Source organism: Argiope bruennichi, chromosome 7 (genome assembly GCF_947563725.1).
Source record: "Argiope bruennichi chromosome 7, qqArgBrue1.1, whole genome shotgun sequence".
NCBI classification, from domain to species: domain Eukaryota; kingdom Metazoa; phylum Arthropoda; class Arachnida; order Araneae; family Araneidae; genus Argiope; species Argiope bruennichi.
The window spans coordinates 81,562,111-81,583,269 of NC_079157.1; the positions used below are offsets into that span (position 1 = coordinate 81,562,111).

General features: G+C 29.9%; 1 protein-coding gene across 1 annotated transcript in view; it reads right to left on the reverse strand.

Moving 5' to 3' along the window:
- Positions 1-21,159, reverse strand: part of LOC129975623 (neurogenic locus notch homolog protein 1-like) — a 63,980-nt gene that overhangs the window by 25,402 nt on the left and 17,419 nt on the right. The window contains exons 6-20 of the mRNA XM_056088703.1: positions 13,540-13,647; positions 13,320-13,427; positions 13,100-13,207; positions 10,417-10,524; positions 10,197-10,304; positions 9,977-10,084; positions 9,757-9,864; positions 9,537-9,644; positions 6,854-6,961; positions 6,634-6,741; positions 6,414-6,521; positions 6,194-6,301; positions 5,974-6,081; positions 3,076-3,183; positions 1,187-1,294 (exon numbers count right to left, since the gene is read on the reverse strand). Of these exons, the coding sequence (XP_055944678.1) occupies positions 1,187-1,294; positions 3,076-3,183; positions 5,974-6,081; positions 6,194-6,301; positions 6,414-6,521; positions 6,634-6,741; positions 6,854-6,961; positions 9,537-9,644; positions 9,757-9,864; positions 9,977-10,084; positions 10,197-10,304; positions 10,417-10,524; positions 13,100-13,207; positions 13,320-13,427; positions 13,540-13,647 (1,620 nt within the window). The remainder of the gene's footprint in view (positions 1-1,186; positions 1,295-3,075; positions 3,184-5,973; positions 6,082-6,193; positions 6,302-6,413; positions 6,522-6,633; positions 6,742-6,853; positions 6,962-9,536; positions 9,645-9,756; positions 9,865-9,976; positions 10,085-10,196; positions 10,305-10,416; positions 10,525-13,099; positions 13,208-13,319; positions 13,428-13,539; positions 13,648-21,159) is intronic.

Consider the following 21,159-nt stretch of genomic DNA (forward strand, 5'->3'; position numbering starts at 1 on the left):
AAGAGCTATCTATCTTCTCTGTCAGGAGCCATTCATTGATAACGTGCACCAGATGATTCAGATTAAAAACAATACTTTTTACCTATTAATTTTTGTTTTACAGTTTTAAAGCGGTTGAAAGAAAACAGTCTAATTACTTTAGTCATCTAAAGATTCTTTGATTTATATAATTGTTTAATGAATTAATTATTTTTGATATTAACAAAGAAATTTCTGTATACCGTTACATGACATCCCAGTTCACACCTTGAAAAATCACTGACCTGGCTTAAAGAGCTCTGTGAAAATTCCATGCTTTCCAGAATATGTATTAAATATTAAAACCCTCTTTGAGCTTTCTGATTTAAAATTTTGAAAAATATTTTGAAAGAAGAAAATGTTAAGTTTCTTTTTAAGAATTTCGTTCAGTTTTCAATAATTAAATTTTATTATATTTCAATAATATATCTTGAAATTCAAAAAAAATAATTGAATGATACATTTTCTATGTTTATTGAATGTATCTAAATTATAATTTTTAAAATGTTTTTGTAACAAAATACCTAAATTTATTACTCACACAGTTAAAAATTTCCTACTGTATGTAGATTTTTTTTCGAATTTTGGGATATCTTTTTTTTCAAAACAATGTATTTTCTTTTCGATAAAATAAATTTATGCAATTAATAAGGGTGATTTTCAACGTTAATTTCTAATTTCTGCGGAGGGATATTTAAAAAATTGCTTATTGCATCGATGTATTGGTTATTCACATATTATTTCCTTTTTTTTATATAAAACAAATAATATTGAAATATTACCATTTTTATCAGAACTAATAATTGAAAATTCTTAAAATGTGTTCTTGAAATTAAAAAAAAATATTCACATATTGATGCTAACTACGTAATTTCGAACGTATCACTCGAAGCAATAGTTTGTCAGTTATAATAATTTCCAAGAACTTTTTGGGTTATTTATTTATTATTTTTCAATTTTTGTTATTTCATTCAACTTTAGAATGCAATAACAGTAATTGATAGTCTTATAAGCACGAAAAGCTATCAATTACTTTTCCAACATACGAATTACTTTAGCAATTTTAAGCTAAAAATTTAAATACATATGATCATAAAATGAATTTATTAATTCGGATCTTTCTTTATTTTATAATTGTTACTTTAAATTTCTTTCTGGAGAAACTTACTTATTTCACATTTTTTTCCTTCGTATGGTTTTGGACATTTACATTTGAAACTCTGTCCATCAACCGTACAATTTCCATTATTCTGGCAAGGATTGGACGAGCATGGGCCTGTAAAAATTTGTAAATATTTTAGTATTAAAAAAATAATAAAAAATATGACAAAATATATAAAACTATTGATGACAGCTTTCGTTTTAATTGTTTTTTTCCCTTACAATACCTGTCAAACATATTTCTTATATTGTTTCTGAATTTTGTTAAAATATTATTTCATTTTTTTATTGGTTTTATTTTGTTGAATGTTCTTTCGATTTTATAAATTAACTTCAATAATTTTCACAAAAGTAAAATTTCTTCTAATGCACGAGACTCTAAGTTACATGAAAAACTAAATAACTTACTTATTCCGAATTCTATGAATATACATAGAAAGAAAACTATGATAATATAAACTACTCAATATATATAAACTACTCAAAAATTATGATATACATAGGCACAGTATTTTAATAACATCCAACACTTCGTTTTCAGAAAATGCTTAAATTATAAGTAAAAGGTGTACAGCCTACAATGTCAATAAAAGGATTTTACACTCAGCAAATGAATAAATATACCAAAAATCTCATTTTTCTGATAAATAATAACAATGATTAGTAAACGAATAAACAATAAAAGCACAAAATTATTCAGTTTTTCTCCTTTTTATTGCTTATTTGGCCATTGAAGAAAAAATTAATACATTTACTAAACTTACTAAAGTCCAAGAGAATTATTCTATTAGGAGACTGTAATTTTTATGATAAACTACTGAATTGACATTTCAGCATAATATTTCAAGAAATCATCACACTAACTAATATTGATGGACTAATATATGGACTAATATATATATATATATATATATATATTGCATGAGAATATCAATATACATCAGAACCATTACGCAGACCCATTTGAGAAGATTTTAAAAGTAAGCATCATAGAAGTTAAAAGTAAACCGCATTCTGAAAAAATAGAATGCTTTTATCTGCCTTTATAAAATTACAATAATAAAAAATCTACACAAGCAAATGATATTATGAGCATTAAATGCAAAAAGCCTTCACGAGGAGGTATGTCCCATCACTAGCAGTGGATCCGTTATTCAGTCAACAGTTCCATTATTGTATATTTTGGTAAACCGAGAAACAGCTTAATTATATCGTAAATTCTCTTCCTGCATCCTCTAAGAGGTCTGCCGTATTGAAATCTAGATGTAAAGAAACACCCATGTAAAAAGTTATCGCACCAGGTTATGAAAATCTATATAAGTTTTAAGCAACTTATCCCACTTTGTAAAGGTATTTATCTTAAGCAATAGTTTCTGATATAATATTATAAACTAAATATTTCCGTGCTACTGTTTTTTGAAAATAAATAATATTGCACAATTATCTGAAATTAAGGAATTAAGTAAACAAAAATGTGCTCAACTAAAATATTTTAAAATACTTTTTAAATAATATTAATTAAGTTAAAATAGTTCAATATCATGTTCTCGAAAAATTGGCCTTATAATTACCCAGCCAGTGGTCAAAATAAAAAAAAACATTTGGTGAGTATTATAAAGATTTGAAAAATACCTTACTTTTTTTGCCAAAAGTTTTAAAGCTAGTTCCTAAACAGATAATGAATTTCCAAAATGAGATAAAAGTATTTTATCCATAACAATAATTAGTTTACTACGGAACTATCATATAAAACAATTCTAGAAAAATCTGAATAAAATTGAGGACTATTTTAAACATGCAGTGCATTTAATGGCTTAAATTTGTTTGTTCTTAGATTTAATATTTCGAAATCATATAAATTATACCTAAATATTAAGAAAAAAAACATATTCTTACCAGTTTCACATAACTTTCCAGAAAACGGAGAAGAGCAAACACATTTGAAACTCATTTTTTCTACTTCACACTTTCCATTGTTCTGACATGGATTTGATGAACATGGTCCTATTGAACACAGGGGAGGCATACAATAAATATAAATATGAAAGTAATTTCAATAAATGTTTTGCACTAAGTCTTTTTTGTTCACACCAGTTTTACAATTTCTTCCTTTGAATGTCGGATTGCATTGACATTTAAAACGTTGTCTTTCTACTTAACATGCACAATTGTTTTGACATGCATGGTACATGTAAAGCATGCTTTAAAATAAATGGCTTTTTTTTGTTCTTTTAATATTTGATTTATAATTATTTTCAGAAGTATTATACACTCATGTTCATAAATAAAGGATAATTCAAAGTCAAGCGGAAATCGAACTCTAAATTACATATATCACCAGTAAAATGACTATACACATCTTCAAAATTCATATGCAGATTGCAAGAAGCCACCAGGTGACACCGATAGTACGTCATAATGACGAGAGTATAAGAGAGTGAAGTATAAGGAATTCAAGCAAAGAAGTAAAATTGTTCGCAAGCGCCAAAGCTCCTTTGCGTCTGCCTTTTAGTGCAGACACAAAAGACGCATTTGGATGATTTTTTACGTGGTGGAATTATCGCCGTCCGGAATATGGACGTACCCAGCCTAAAGTATCCTAGGAACTTGGAATCGCCCAGAGTGTCATCTCCAAGCTTTGGCAACGATTCCAAGATGATGGTAATGTGAGTAGACGTTACAGCACAGGTCGCCTTCGAGTTACAACGCCGAATGAGGACCGGTATTTGGTAGTTACTCCCAAAAGAAACAGACGGAGCACAGCATCAGACCTGTCTCGTCAGCTCTCTTCAGCCACTGACACAACAGTTTCAAGGCAGAACGTGTACAGACGCTTAGAACAGATTGGTCTATATGCTCGTAGGCCTGTCAGATGTGTTCCAGTTACTGCAAATCACTGTCGCCTCTATTAGCCTGGAGTAGAGAGCATGCATTGCGGACACCGCAACAGTGGGCTTGTGGGATATTTTTCGACGAGTCCAGGTGTATCTTGCCGGATTTTCATATGGAGAGCGCCAGGTACCCGTTAGCACCAAGAAAACATTACTAAACGACACCATTACGGTGGCGCAGGATGGCTCGTTTGGGGAGGAATTATTCTGGTTTCCAGAAATGACCTGCATGTTCAAATTGGAACCATGACAGGCCAGATCTATCGGAACTTCATTCTGGAACAACATGTACGTATGTTTCGGAGTGCCATGGACGCAGAATTCGTGTTTATGGATGACAACGCCCGTTCTCACTCTACAAACATCATAAACGAATGCCTTCGATCGGAGGATATCACCCGTATGTACTGGCTAGCATTCTCACCGGACTTGAATCCAGTAGAGCATGAGTGGGACATGCTTGGCCGACGAGTTGCAGCCCTTCAACCATATCCAACATGTCTACCGAAACTTCGGAAAGCATTGCTTGATGAGTGATGTAATATTCCCCAAGATCAGATCGAAAATTTGATACTCAGAATGCCTAGGAATTTGTACGGCATATATTGCATTGTCTGGGAGACATACTATGTATTAACCATCATGCCAATCATGTAATATTAGTTTTTGTAAATAGTTTTTTTTAATTTGCTCTAGGGAGGAAAAAAATCGCAATTTTTATTAATGATATCAAACATATAGCATCTTTTTTGCTCTTTACCATTTGTTTAATAAATAGGATTTACAAATAAGTCCCATTTGTTTATTTCTGACTCCTTCTTTTCCTGAACTTGCATTATCAGGAAAAGAAAGAGTTAATTTATGGATATTTATGTAGAATCAATATTTCTTATAAGAACCATTATATGGCACCAGTAGCATAGTATCAAAATTTAATTTAATTAATCAGCTGAATGTTAATTATAAAATTTAATATTATTCTATTGTATATAATAATCTATAAGTTTCTAACATTTAATCTTATAGAGATGAGGGTGAAAAAACTGATACTAAAATCTATGTTTTCATGCTTGAGCAATCCAAGTGAAGCAGAAGTAAGTAATTAAACCGTTGTTTGAATAAATGCTATGACTGAAAAAAGGGGTTGGATTTCTTTTAAACAACCATCGTCAATGAAAGTTTTAGAGATTCCAGTCATCTTCCTAGCAATCCAGGCTTTGAAGAAGTACAAAAAAATATGTACCCTTTTTCTATTTTGCAACGATACGAAATTTTACTTGCTAGGACAGGATCATTTGGCTTTAATTGCCAATATAAATACAGTTATTTTATTTGTCAAACAGTGTAGACAGCTTAACTAACATAAATTGCATTGCAGGGATATTTCAGTTCCTTGTTTTATTTTTAATATCTAAAATATGAATATTTACGTCTAAATCTACGAAAGCAAAAGTAAGAAAAGACACATTCATTTTGTTGCCAAAAAAATTCACATTGTTGTTCACAATTTTTTTTTTTTGCCTTTTATTAAAATTCACATTTTTCTTGACAGTCACGACTTATATAAAAGGATGAATATTTTTTACTGTTGCAAATTTCAAAACAAAAACATAAACTTTGCATTGTAATGTACAAATTTCAATTCACATCCATCTTAAATCTTATAAAATGATAGTAAATCTGTTCACTTTGAAGACATCATATAAACTTCGAATGAATGTTTTCAAATTAGAAATTATATTAGAGTACACTTCATTCGGGGAAAATATAAATACATTTTGACTATTTTGAAACCAATTTTGACAATATATGTCGTTAAAATTTTAAAAAAAAATCTGGAAATTTATACTAGAAATGTAAACATTCTAAATACTACTTCCAACCAAATCATAATTCTGTTTACCTGTTTCACAGGTTTTCCCACTGAAAGGAGGTTTGCATGCGCATTTGAAATTTTGTCCATCCACAGTACACTTTCCTCCGTTTTGACACGGATTTGATGAGCATGGGCCTAAAAAGAAATAAATTCAAACTTCATGAATCTATGTATGCCAATCATCAATTTATACTAGAGATGCAAAAGTTCTAAATACTACTTAGAGGCAAATCATAATTCTATTTACCTGTTTCACAAGTTTTCCCACTGAAAGGTGATTTGCATGCGCATTTGAAATTTTGTCCATTCACATTACACGTCCCTCCGTTTTGACACGGATTTGATGAGCATGGGCCTAAAAAGAAAGAAATTCAAGCTTCATGAATCTATGTATGACAATCATCAATTTATACTAGAGATGTGAAAGTTCTAAATACTATTTTCTGGCAAATCATAATTCTGTTTACCTGTTTCACAGGTTTTCCCACTGAAAGGTGATTTGCATGCGCATTTGAAATTTTGTCCAGCCACAGTACACGTCCCTCCGTTTTGACACGGATTTGATGAGCATGGGCCTAAAAAGAAATAAATTCAAGCTTCATGAATCTATGTATGGCAATCATCAATTTATACTAGAGATGCAAAAGTTCTAAATACTAATTAGAGGCAAATCATAATTCTATTTACCTGTTTCACAAGTTTTCCCACTGAAAGGTGATTTGCATGCGCATTTGAAATTTTCTACATCCACAGTACACGTCCCTCCGTTTTGACACGGATTTGATGAGCATGGGCCTAAAAAGAAATAAATTCAAGCTTCATGAATCTATGTATGCCAATCATCAATTTATACTAGAGATGCAAAAGTTCTAAATACTAATTAGAGGCAAATCATAATTCTATTTACCTGTTTCACAGGTTTTCCCACTGAAAGGAGATTTGCATGCGCATTTGAAATTTTCTCCGTCCACAGTACACTTCCCTCCATTTTGACACGGATTTGATGAACATGGGCCTAAAAAGAAAGAAATTCAAGCTTCATGAATCTATGTATGTCAATCATCAATTTATCTCTTTAACATCCAAGCACTTTTCAAGTGGCACTCCCTTTAACATCCAGACTTTTTCAGCGTGTCTCTGAAAGACATGGACACTTCCTAGGTGAGGGGCAGTTACCCCCCGCACTCTGAAGTAATAAAACTGTCGACGCTCTACCTTGAATAATTGCCTTGCGGTTTTCGACAACGAGATTCATTTTCCATCAGCTTAAGAGTTTTATTCTAATGTATTTATATTTTTTAGTGTGAAGTGTTTCGCTCATCATCTTTGTGGTGGGGTATTTTTTTTTTTACAAAAAATTTGAAATTTATTCTATAATTTAGAAAATAGGTTTTTTTTTTGTAAGTTTTATGTTAGGCTTCCAAACCATTTAAATAAAAACTGGCTTTACTAGCAATTTCAAAAACATCTTTATGTTTCATTTAATTCTCAATAGGCTTTTACATTTTTTTTGTTGCCAAAATTAAATAATATGTCATATATTACCATGTAAAAATTTTTTACATAGTAATGTAAAACATACATTATACATATATCAATGCAATAAGTACATTTTTTTACATAGTATAGATGTCAATGCTTTTCAGTGATAAACAAGATAATGTTTTAAATCTTCATTTAATACCGAAATAAAAACAATCGTTGGATAAAAAAAATGTTATTGCTCTTTTTGAAAGATGTTTCGAAAATAATATATTCTTTCAACACTCAGCCTAGATTTGTTTTTTATTGTCTTTAGCATTTTTTTTAGTATAAACGATTATCTTTATTGAATTTTTAAATATAAAATATTATTTTGTATATTCGATAGTGATACTAAGAGAAAAATTTTAGAACTTTAATTAAATTTTTAAAGAAGTTTTCACATTTTTTCCCCCAAAACCTTACGCATTCTTGCTTTTACATTAAATAATCGAAAAAGAATGTAGGGTAAATATAAATTCCAAAAATATCTTTATTTTGCAACTCATTTTTACTAATCTTTTAAAATATAACTATTAAAATTTTTTTCTTACCAAGGGAATATATTACGTCAAACGTTATATATCTCATCTATCGAATTGTTTCGATAGATGAGATAACATATTTTTAAAACTTCATTTAATAATGAAATACAAACATTTGTGAAATAAAATTCGGGGGAAAAATTACTCAGCTAAATATATTTCGAAAATACATTCCTTCAGTTTTCAGCCTGAACATTTTTCTAAAACATTACATTCTTCATAAACTAAATATGAAGATTTAACACATTTAAAATTACATTAATCATAAGTATTACTTTTTTAGTATGAACTGTCATGTTGAATTTTTCAAGCTGAATTTCTGATTTTAAAATGTTATGTGAAGTTTTCTATAGTATTGTTAAGACAAGATAAATTTTTGAACGAAAGCTTCATATTAAATTTCCACACGAGGGAATCGTTTGCAAATTTTTGATAATATGTACATTATATAACATTTTTTGACTCCTCATCTCTATCTCTCTCGTTCATCTCCTGCTTCTTTGCTTAGAATAAATGAGAGATCAGCTAAAGTATCATTTTTTGGCCAACCATCATCTTCGCTGATAGATCACTGTCACTTTCGTCAGAATCAAGTAAAATTGCTTTAATTTCTTCTTCAGTGTGTTCACGATTTCTTTTACTCATAATGAAGAAATGATAAGCGTTTCAATAGAAAAATTACTCTGATAATCCAAACACCCGATTCACAGTACATAAAATAAAGAGTAGAAATTCACAACTGAAGAGAAATTTTCAGAATGGCATTCTATAAAGGAACTCAGTATTTATATAACTTATCTCACTCTTTGAAGAGGGCGATAAAGAATACTCCCTTTTTTTTTTTTTTTGTCTTTTAATTCTATTTTAAAAGCGGTAGTTTGTACACGGCCTCAGAATTTCCAAAAGTCCTTTGATGAAAGAATAAGATGCTTGGAGTGTAAAACGACTTCCTTCCATAGTAACAAGTGTCGCTACCCATTTTGTGAGAAAACTGCGATGTGAATAGGCCGCATTGACAATGCAATGATTTGTCTTTATATCATTACAATAGTCTTACTACTGAAAAGGGCTTCTGATGCTTGTCCGAAAAATAAACAACGTGTCGGTATCCTTATCGTTACCAGAGAACTTCAGTGGAAAATTTCTTTTATAAGTGGCCATAAAATCTTTCCAATTTTGAGCTAACAACACGTGAAAATAGAAACTAAAACCCTTTCAAAATACAAAATGTACGCGAACAACCTATTTAGTTAATTCCTCCTCAACCCCTACCGCCCTAAGGCACAGGGGAAACTACTGTGAAAAAGCCGCGATTGTCGAAGATAACGAGGACCTCCTGGAGGGTTCAGTAGAGTAGCCTCTTTTAATACCCATCTCCCCTAAAACGGCTAGCAGCCGCCCCAAACCGCCCCACGTGGATGTTATAGGGTAAATTCTCAAACCGCCCCGCTGGAATCGAGAGGGTTATACTAGAGATGCAAAAATTCTAAGTACTATTTTCAGGCAAATCATAATTCTGTTTACCTGTTTCACAGGTTTTCCCACTGAAAGGAGATTTGCATGCGCATTTGAAATTTTGTCCATCCACAGTACACTTTCCTCCGTTTTGACACGGATTTGATGAGCATGGGCCTAAAAAGAAATAAATTCAAACTTCATGAATCTATGTATGCCAATCATCAATTTATACTAGAGATGCAAAAGTTCTAAATACTACTTAGAGGCAAATCATAATTCTATTTACCTGTTTCACAAGTTTTCCCACTGAAAGGTGATTTGCATGCGCATTTGAAATTTTGTCCATTCACATTACACGTCCCTCCGTTTTGACACGGATTTGATGAGCATGGGCCTAAAAAGAAAGAAATTCAAGCTTCATGAATCTATGTATGACAATCATCAATTTATACTAGAGATGTGAAAGTTCTAAATACTATTTTCTGGCAAATCATAATTCTGTTTACCTGTTTCACAGGTTTTCCCACTGAAAGGTGATTTGCATGCGCATTTGAAATTTTGTCCAGCCACAGTACACGTCCCTCCGTTTTGACACGGATTTGATGAGCATGGGCCTAAAAAGAAATAAATTCAAGCTTCATGAATCTATGTATGGCAATCATCAATTTATACTAGAGATGCAAAAGTTCTAAATACTAATTAGAGGCAAATCATAATTCTATTTACCTGTTTCACAAGTTTTCCCACTGAAAGGTGATTTGCATGCGCATTTGAAATTTTCTACATCCACAGTACACGTCCCTCCGTTTTGACACGGATTTGATGAGCATGGGCCTAAAAAGAAATAAATTCAAGCTTCATGAATCTATGTATGCCAATCATCAATTTATACTAGAGATGCAAAAGTTCTAAATACTAATTAGAGGCAAATCATAATTCTATTTACCTGTTTCACAGGTTTTCCCACTGAAAGGAGATTTGCATGCGCATTTGAAATTTTCTCCGTCCACAGTACACTTCCCTCCATTTTGACACGGATTTGATGAACATGGGCCTAAAAAGAAAGAAATTCAAGCTTCATGAATCTATGTATGTCAATCATCAATTTATCTCTTTAACATCCAAGCACTTTTCAAGTGGCACTCCCTTTAACATCCAGACTTTTTCAGCGTGTCTCTGAAAGACATGGACACTTCCTAGGTGAGGGGCAGTTACCCCCCGCACTCTGAAGTAATAAAACTGTCGACGCTCTACCTTGAATAATTGCCTTGCGGTTTTCGACAACGAGATTCATTTTCCATCAGCTTAAGAGTTTTATTCTAATGTATTTATATTTTTTAGTGTGAAGTGTTTCGCTCATCATCTTTGTGGTGGGGTATTTTTTTTTTTTACAAAAAATTTGAAATTTATTCTATAATTTAGAAAATAGGTTTTTTTTTTGTAAGTTTTATGTTAGGCTTCCAAACCATTTAAATAAAAACTGGCTTTACTAGCAATTTCAAAAACATCTTTATGTTTCATTTAATTCTCAATAGGCTTTTACATTTTTTTTGTTGCCAAAATTAAATAATATGTCATATATTACCATGTAAAAATTTTTTACATAGTAATGTAAAACATACATTATACATATATCAATGCAATAAGTACATTTTTTTACATAGTATAGATGTCAATGCTTTTCAGTGATAAACAAGATAATGTTTTAAATCTTCATTTAATACCGAAATAAAAACAATCGTTGGATAAAAAAAATGTTATTGCTCTTTTTGAAAGATGTTTCGAAAATAATATATTCTTTCAACACTCAGCCTAGATTTGTTTTTTATTGTCTTTAGCATTTTTTTTAGTATAAACGATTATCTTTATTGAATTTTTAAATATAAAATATTATTTTGTATATTCGATAGTGATACTAAGAGAAAAATTTTAGAACTTTAATTAAATTTTTAAAGAAGTTTTCACATTTTTTCCCCCAAAACCTTACGCATTCTTGCTTTTACATTAAATAATCGAAAAAGAATGTAGGGTAAATATAAATTCCAAAAATATCTTTATTTTGCAACTCATTTTTACTAATCTTTTAAAATATAACTATTAAAATTTTTTTCTTACCAAGGGAATATATTACGTCAAACGTTATATATCTCATCTATCGAATTGTTTCGATAGATGAGATAACATATTTTTAAAACTTCATTTAATAATGAAATACAAACATTTGTGAAATAAAATTCGGGGGAAAAATTACTCAGCTAAATATATTTCGAAAATACATTCCTTCAGTTTTCAGCCTGAACATTTTTCTAAAACATTACATTCTTCATAAACTAAATATGAAGATTTAACACATTTAAAATTACATTAATCATAAGTATTACTTTTTTAGTATGAACTGTCATGTTGAATTTTTCAAGCTGAATTTCTGATTTTAAAATGTTATGTGAAGTTTTCTATAGTATTGTTAAGACAAGATAAATTTTTGAACGAAAGCTTCATATTAAATTTCCACACGAGGGAATCGTTTGCAAATTTTTGATAATATGTACATTATATAACATTTTTTGACTCCTCATCTCTATCTCTCTCGTTCATCTCCTGCTTCTTTGCTTAGAATAAATGAGAGATCAGCTAAAGTATCATTTTTTGGCCAACCATCATCTTCGCTGATAGATCACTGTCACTTTCGTCAGAATCAAGTAAAATTGCTTTAATTTCTTCTTCAGTGTGTTCACGATTTCTTTTACTCATAATGAAGAAATGATAAGCGTTTCAATAGAAAAATTACTCTGATAATCCAAACACCCGATTCACAGTACATAAAATAAAGAGTAGAAATTCACAACTGAAGAGAAATTTTCAGAATGGCATTCTATAAAGGAACTCAGTATTTATATAACTTATCTCACTCTTTGAAGAGGGCGATAAAGAATACTCCCTTTTTTTTTTTTTTGTCTTTTAATTCTATTTTAAAAGCGGTAGTTTGTACACGGCCTCAGAATTTCCAAAAGTCCTTTGATGAAAGAATAAGATGCTTGGAGTGTAAAACGACTTCCTTCCATAGTAACAAGTGTCGCTACCCATTTTGTGAGAAAACTGCGATGTGAATAGGCCGCATTGACAATGCAATGATTTGTCTTTATATCATTACAATAGTCTTACTACTGAAAAGGGCTTCTGATGCTTGTCCGAAAAATAAACAACGTGTCGGTATCCTTATCGTTACCAGAGAACTTCAGTGGAAAATTTCTTTTATAAGTGGCCATAAAATCTTTCCAATTTTGAGCTAACAACACGTGAAAATAGAAACTAAAACCCTTTCAAAATACAAAATGTACGCGAACAACCTATTTAGTTAATTCCTCCTCAACCCCTACCGCCCTAAGGCACAGGGGAAACTACTGTGAAAAAGCCGCGATTGTCGAAGATAACGAGGACCTCCTGGAGGGTTCAGTAGAGTAGCCTCTTTTAATACCCATCTCCCCTAAAACGGCTAGCAGCCGCCCCAAACCGCCCCACGTGGATGTTATAGGGTAAATTCTCAAACCGCCCCGCTGGAATCGAGAGGGTTATACTAGAGATGCAAAAATTCTAAGTACTATTTTCAGGCAAATCATAATTCTGTTTACCTGTTTCACAGGTTTTCCCACTGAAAGGAGATTTGCATGCGCATTTGAAATTTTGTCCATCCACAGTACACGTCCCTCCGTTTTGACACGGATTTGATGAGCATGGGTCTAAAAAGAAATAAATTCAAACTTCATGAGTCTATGTATGCCAATCATCAATTTATACTAGAGATACAAAAGTTCTAAATACTGCTTAGAGGCAAATCATAATTCTATTTACCTGTTTCACAAGTTTTCCCACTGAAAGGTGATTTGCATGCGCATTTGAAATTTTGTCCGTCCACAGTACACGTCCCTCCGTTTTGACACGGATTTGATGAACATGGGCCTAAAAAGAAATAAATTGCAGCTTCATGAATCTATGTATGTCAATCATCAATTTATACTAGAGATGCAAAAATTCTAAATACTAATTAGAGGCAAATCATAATTCTATTTACCTGTTTCACATGTTTTCCCACTGAAAGGAGATTTGCATGCGCATTTGAAATTTTGTCCATCCACAGTACACGTCCCTCCGTTTTGACACGGATTTGATGAGCATGGGCCTAAAAAGAAATATATTCAAGCTTCATGAACTTCATATTATTTAATACAATAATGTAGCTAATAAATGTGCTTATACCTCTATTATCTACAGAGAAATAAGCATCAATTAAAGGAAATTATTGATACATTTGATTAAAACTCAAACTGCATGCAAACAAGGCCCAAATTTTTGAAATAAAAACAAATTGTCCTGCTTTTCAAATTTTTCATATTCTTGTATTTTAAAGTACTACTAAAACATTTAAGTAATTCTTTTTAATTTTCGTTTACTTTCACTTGAGAACTTGGAAAAAATCAGAATGTCTTCCTTAATATTCAAAGTACTGTATAGAAATGTTCCTAAAATCCTTCAGTGACTTTAATTACGATTAAATACAATTAAATTAGCAAAAAAAAGCATATTCTAAAGTTGTTTTTGTATAAATTAAAGATGGCGGAGATGTTTCTGCAAACAATTGTAATTGCTTTTACTTATTTCTCAGTTTTTCCATTGAATGGAGACATGTAAGCGCGTTTGAAAATGTGCCTTTCACAGTACATGTGTCCCCGATTTGACATGAATTTGATGAGCACGAATGAAAATAAATCATTTTATTAATGTCAATCACATGTCTGTAATCAGTTCTCAGCATATAACGTACTATGGGCTTATTGCATTTCCTGAACTATAGACATTTTGTGAATAATGATGATAAATAATTGAAAGAAAAGATATTAATCGAGGATTGTAATTGAAATCAGTAATGCATCCCCAAAAGTTGACTTCAAAATTAGAAACATAAAAAAATAGGAATTAACAATGAAAATAATTGTTATCATTATTTTAAAATTAAGGAATATAAAATTATTTTAGGTTATTTACTTATTTTTAAATGAATTTTCTTTTTCAGTCTAAGGTTGAATAAAGTTCACTGTATATCCTTTTATAAACATTATTCTCCAAACACTGCATATAACTTATCATAATATTGTGAACCTTTAATATCATCTCTTTTCCACGTTATTAAGAGGGTCTTATATGGATTCTTTGTGAATTCTTAATGGATGAATAAATGGCCAATAACATCGGTGATAAACTCGGCGGCCATTTGACGTCGGACAAAAATGTCAAGATTTTGGGAAAATACATGAATAATGGCCCGATCTGTATTGGAAAACAAAATGTGCAATTTCTTCTGAAGAATTCCGTGTGACAACACGTGATTAGATTAGATGAGGTGCTGAAACAAGAAATGAGTCTATATTTGGAATGCAATCAAAATGCGAGCTTAACATTGCTATTTACTGTCTGTTATTTAGGTAGTAATTTGTAGTTTATTTTAGTTATATTATGCAATATTTGATTTGTATATATATATATATATATATATATATATATATATATATATATATATATATACGCAATGATTTTATTGCTTGTGCCTTGTGTTTCTAAAATATTCTAGGAATATCCACAAGTTACGCTCCCTCACTGTACACCCAATTTTATAATATTCCAAATACATACAAAGTTGACAAAATCTTATTCAAAAAAATTAAATATAATTTTGATATTTAGTGCCTTAGACATTTTTCTGATAGATACGTTTGATATAATAGAATTTTCTATTACTGAAATATATTTTAGACTTAATATAAAGTATATTTTCCTAAATATATTTTACACTTAATAATCTGATTCATAAAATAATTGTTATGTATAAGTAAGTTATTATTATCATGCATATTTATATCATATCAGAATTGCAGACAATTTTGTTATTATTTACACTAATGTCTGGTTTATGATAACAGTAAACTTATTTAAGGATCGATTTCATCCTCTAAAACAGACCGGTAATTCTGCATTGTTTTTACCAATTAAAACAAAGCTTTCTGCGCCAATTCACCGGGATGCGGTCTACAGTTGCAGCACTAGACGAAATTATAATCCACACCAAAAAAAAATTATAAAATCGTCAAAAGTTTAACTGACGTCTTTTCAATAAAAAAAATATAAGGAATTAATACATGCGAAGAATGTAACTTTTTTAACAATCTAAAAGAGCTTTTTTCTGAATCTTCTGAAATAACTTGGATTGATTTGTACAATTGATTTTGATTTTATTCAGAATTAGAAGTCCCAAAATATTATTCAATCAATGCGTACTCAACTTTGCATACTCAATTTTTAAAGCATGCTTAGAAAGAGATATATATAATTTATATCATATTTAATAATTTATATTATAATTTTTTGTAGAAAGTTATACGATTTTCTTTACATTATTTTGTTTTATAATGCAGTTTATTTTCACGTACACGTTTTCAAAATAGGTGATAGTCAAATGAAAATTATTACTATTAATTTTTATTTTATGTTAACGCTTTGAGAATTCCGTGTAATTTACTGCCATAATTGTTATATTCGAAACTTTCACAGAGTAAATATTAATTGTAATTATCAGTAAATTTGTAATAACTAATTAATCTGTAAAACGTCATAAATTTTAAAAATTTTAAATAATTGAACATTTTTATAAACAACCATGGACTTAATGTTTTAGATAATTTCGGTTCTGGGATGAGATTTTTGTATTAAAAAAAAAGATCGGATTTTGGTATAAAAAAAAAGATTCGAAAAATAAGAAGTTATCAGCCTGACAGAAATTATGTTCCAAATTATTATTAAAGATTCAGTAAGACAACGGGACATGCTTGAATTCTAAGTTAGAATTTCAAATTCAGCAGCTAATAAAATAAATAGTTCTGACACGAAAATACTTTAAAGAGAAATTGAGTGAAGATCTTAATCATATAAACCTTCAGAGAAAGATTGTTTTGTATGTAGATTCTTACTAAAAATCTAGCTTCGATGCTATTAGCTATTGAAAAACATTCATTTTCAAAATTTTTTATTCGGAACAAAGAACGATTCAAATCATTTAATAAAATATAGCTATAAAGAATATTTCTAGTTATAATTTTCAGAATAAATTTGTGGCAGAATGATGTATCACAGTATGGAATATGCTAACAAAGAAATTCTAACAAAGAAAAATTATACATTAATTAATAATGAAATTCTCCAAATAGGTATTAATAAAAAATTAATTAATCAATTCATTTTAATATGATAATTATAACATATCATAATGATGGAACAATATTTTCAGTAATATCAGAATTTGTTTGTGGAGTGTTTTAATTTCATCAGCTTCTTACGTAATAACTACATTTTAGAATTGATAATTATTAAAGATCTTTGTAAAGATAATATAAATTTATTACAATTAAAAAATTAATCATATTTTATCAAGAATTTATATTGATATATTGATCTTATGTTTTGTGAATATTAAAAGGTAAACAATGAATAAAATAAGATTTGTTTGCTCAAAAATTATTGCTTTGATATTAAATATTTAAAACTTTTTTTTTCATCTTCTTTCCTCTGGATTTCTTAAACTTTCAATTTTTAATGACATTTTTTTTTATTTCTGTGTTTTTATTAAAAATATTTCAGAATCCTTTCTTCACATATCCCATGATATTAAGTAAGTATAAATTTTATCTGTTGCTATTTTATCTAAGTAAAATAGCTATAATTTCCAGAAAGCATTTTAAGTTTTTCAATAACCACTCACAGTCGCATCTCAAACTGTTTTACATGACCTTCAACGTTGTTTATAGCCTTTAAAAAATCTTTATGTAAGATGCCACGATGATGCATGAAAATTAGACCTGACGTCTAACTCTTTAGCAAAACAATTATTTATTGTTCGTTTTAGGAACCCAGATTAGCACTTCTCAACGATTGTACCTCTTTAAGAAATGATACGCAGAAAGATGAGCATCTATTACGCTTTCTAATCCGGCGAGTAATTTGAATTCACTCTATTGTTAAATGTCAATAGCCCTTTTGACCTTTCCTCTCACCCCTTTTCTTTGACAAAATAACGCTTCCTGAGACATGCATAAAGAAGTGGAGAATTCCCAAATCCGAGAATAAACAGTAAGTACCTTTAGGGTAATTGGTGTACAACCTATGCCAAAATAAAAACAGGCATTTGATTTTTTAAATATTTTTATATTTATATTTGGGTATCAATACTGTGCTGCGAAAACTACATATATATTTTAACTTAGCGGTTTTTAAATATAGATATGATATTCCAGATTATCTGAAATAGTCAGTTTCATTTTAAAAAAAAAGGAGTTTAATTTACTTGACAGATTTCAGAAATTCTCAAGGCATGAAAAAACTATAACTGAAAGAGCCTTTTTATACATGCATTCGAGCTTCATAGTGTGTTAAAAATTATTTTTCGTAGCTGAATTATCGACGTATTTACGTAACGTAAAGTATTTAATGAGTTTAAATTGTGAAATTCATTCACGACGTACTGTTTTAAAAGCATTTTAACTCCCAGCTTACTTTGATGAATATACATTATGTCCATAGAATTTGTAAAAAAGTAAGATTACTATAAATGCCCTTTGAATATATATATATATATATATATATATATATATATATATATATATATATATATATATAAACGTGTCCATTCTTTGACTCTTCAAAACGCGCATTATTTTTTTTATTTCATTTGTAAAATTTCTGTTAAATAATGACCTACCAATGGGGATATAAATATTACAAGAATCTCTACAAAAGAAGTTTAGAATATATATTTTACTATTTTAGGTTCAGTTTTCTTACTTTGTTCACAAGTTTTTCCTTTCCAAGGTCCCGAGCAGGAACACTTGAATCCTTGCCCATCTATTGCGCATGTTCCATTATTTTTGCGCGGATTGGGGGTGAGGGGACTTATAAAAATTTAAAATCTCCAATTACGTTAATTTAAATGCAGAACTGCTGTCGCTTAGAACCATATAAAGAAACCGCATTTCACAATATTCATTTCAATAAATATTTATTTTAATTTTACCTTTGAATGTACTTTTATTTATTTAATCAACAACCATTTGGCTCGATTATTTAATTAGTGTTTATATACATTGACCTTAAAGTAGAGTTCTTTTCATCAAACACGACATTTCATATGAATAATTTTAAGAGGATTTTTCTGCATATAGCACACACACACACACACAAATATAAAAGAAATCAAGAAATAGGCTTAGCCGCTGGCAGATAAGGGATCATAGCAAGAATTAAGATTAATGTACGGTTTCCAGCGAAGCATGCTAAAATCTTGTCAACCTCCCAAAACCTAAAATTTTGCAATCCTGGGTATATGCCAGAAATACTAACAAATAGCTTTTAATATTACAATAAAAACTGTCCCGATTATAGTTGGCTTCAAGTCGCTCCACATTGTTTTACTTTCCGCGCCCATGCATTAATCTTAATTCTGACCGTAATCGAAATAATGAATGAATAAATCTGAAGCAATATTTATATGTGATTCAAACTCTCCGTCTAAGCATTCGGGCACGTGCTTTTGTCAATCATTCCATCTGTAGTAAGATGTTCGCTTCCATTTTTAATTAATATAACACTTTGTTATTTGCAGCAAACTGTTTTAATCGAATCCATGTGTTCTAAACATATAAAATTGTAAAGAGAAATTTTTAACTTCAAGATTAAATAATGTATCAACCTAAAGAGTCAATAACTTGGGGGAATAAATTAGTCACTAAAGGCGGCTAGTTTATCAAATTTCCTAGTAATTTTTCACGACAAAATTAGTTTTTCAAAATTTTCTTTCTAATAAAGGAGCCATCCCTCCCTCAAAAAAAGCTCTGAATTCTGGACCAGGCCGTGAGATTTTTATTTTTAGAATCTTTCTGCACTGTAATCTTTTCGCATTTTAGTATAATGAAAGAAACCGAATTTGAATTTCAGACACCTTTCATCTACCGACTAAATTTGAAATTTGGCAGATATATAATTTTGGAATTTGGAACCTATTCCTAATTTCAGTTATCTAATGGTCGTTTTTTTTCTCTGTTATAGTATCTATATGTATGGAAATGATCATAAACAACATAGCGAATGATTTGATTGTAAATTTGATACAGACATACGATTTATTTACTAATATTGTGTACCAAGTTTAATTCATCATTATAGCATGCGTCGCAGTTATCTGCTCTAATTCACTCGGGAAAAAAAAGAGACAAATACCTTTTCAGTGGATTTCCTTCAAATTTTGATCGAAACTTTGAAGGAATTCGATCAAACTCGAAGGAAATACCAAGTAACAATTTTTATTTGTTTAACTCAAAGCGCTTTTGAATTCTCGTGTTCACAAACAGATGGACATAGATCCAAAAATGTGTTATTTTGAACTTAAGGGGGGTCCGAAATATGCAGACATCATAATTCGAGACTTAAACAATTAATTGTATCTCTTTCCATGTAAACTTTTTCATAAATAAGAAAATCAAAGGGCAAAATTCTAGGTATTCTTTCTTTAATCATTATTTTAATCTTCATTCGTAAAATGTAAAATAAATAAAGCAATGTCAACGCGAAATAACTGGAATATAATACTTATCCGTTTTATTTCATTCCGATATGATTTATATAATGACCTCGGGAAACCTTAGCTAAAGAAGAAACTCTATTCTCTGTATTTCCTTGATTTTTTAAAGTAATCATTTTTGAAATTATGTACATCTGTTCATCCGTCTATAGCATTCATTTTTCCCTGCATAATACAAACTTCCGCTTGTGTTCCTTTCATTATATACCTGAAAATTCCTTCCTTCAATTAGGAAATTAAAGAAAAATTTAAATTTTTCATGTATGTTTCTTTTTATAAAATAGCGAGCACAAAATTTTGATTATCTCACTTACTGTAAATTTCTAAAAAGATTATAGTAATCCATCATGTATGTATGAAGACAATATAGCGAAACAAAGAATGTTGTTCCTAGCTTCTTTGTTGGAATGTTGTTCTTTGCTATCTATACAACCAATGTATAAATAAATTATTGAAACTTATATCATTTAAATAAATCTTTTCAATTTATAGAAATTGTGTTTTAAAAATGCGTAGTCATCAGGTTAAAGAATTGCTCTAAATACTAAGATTAATAATAATTAAGGAATAAATTTCTATATTTTGGTCAGATTATTATGTAACATTTCTGTCTCATAAAATATATTGACAAAATTTAATTTTTAGGTGGATTACACGCGGCCAGTTATAAGAAAGGGAATGATTTATGGTTGCCACAATTTCATAAGATGGATTCAGGCATTCCATGCTTGACTATAAATTGCTGTTTTGGCGTCTCTAAATTTTTCTTCTTCACTACATATCGTATTAAAATGTTGGGCATTCACTTAAATAAAAATATGGTAATTTTTTTAAAAAAAAGTCAACATACCTAAATTTAGAAACTATGAAGAAAAATTGCAAATAAAATGGGGGGAAAAAACTTCATATCAGAAAGAACAACGAGATAAAAATGTTGGAATTAATCTGTGGTAAGTGATCAATTTTCTCACGTCCAAAAAACCCCCCGCCAAATTCTACAAACGCATGCGCAGG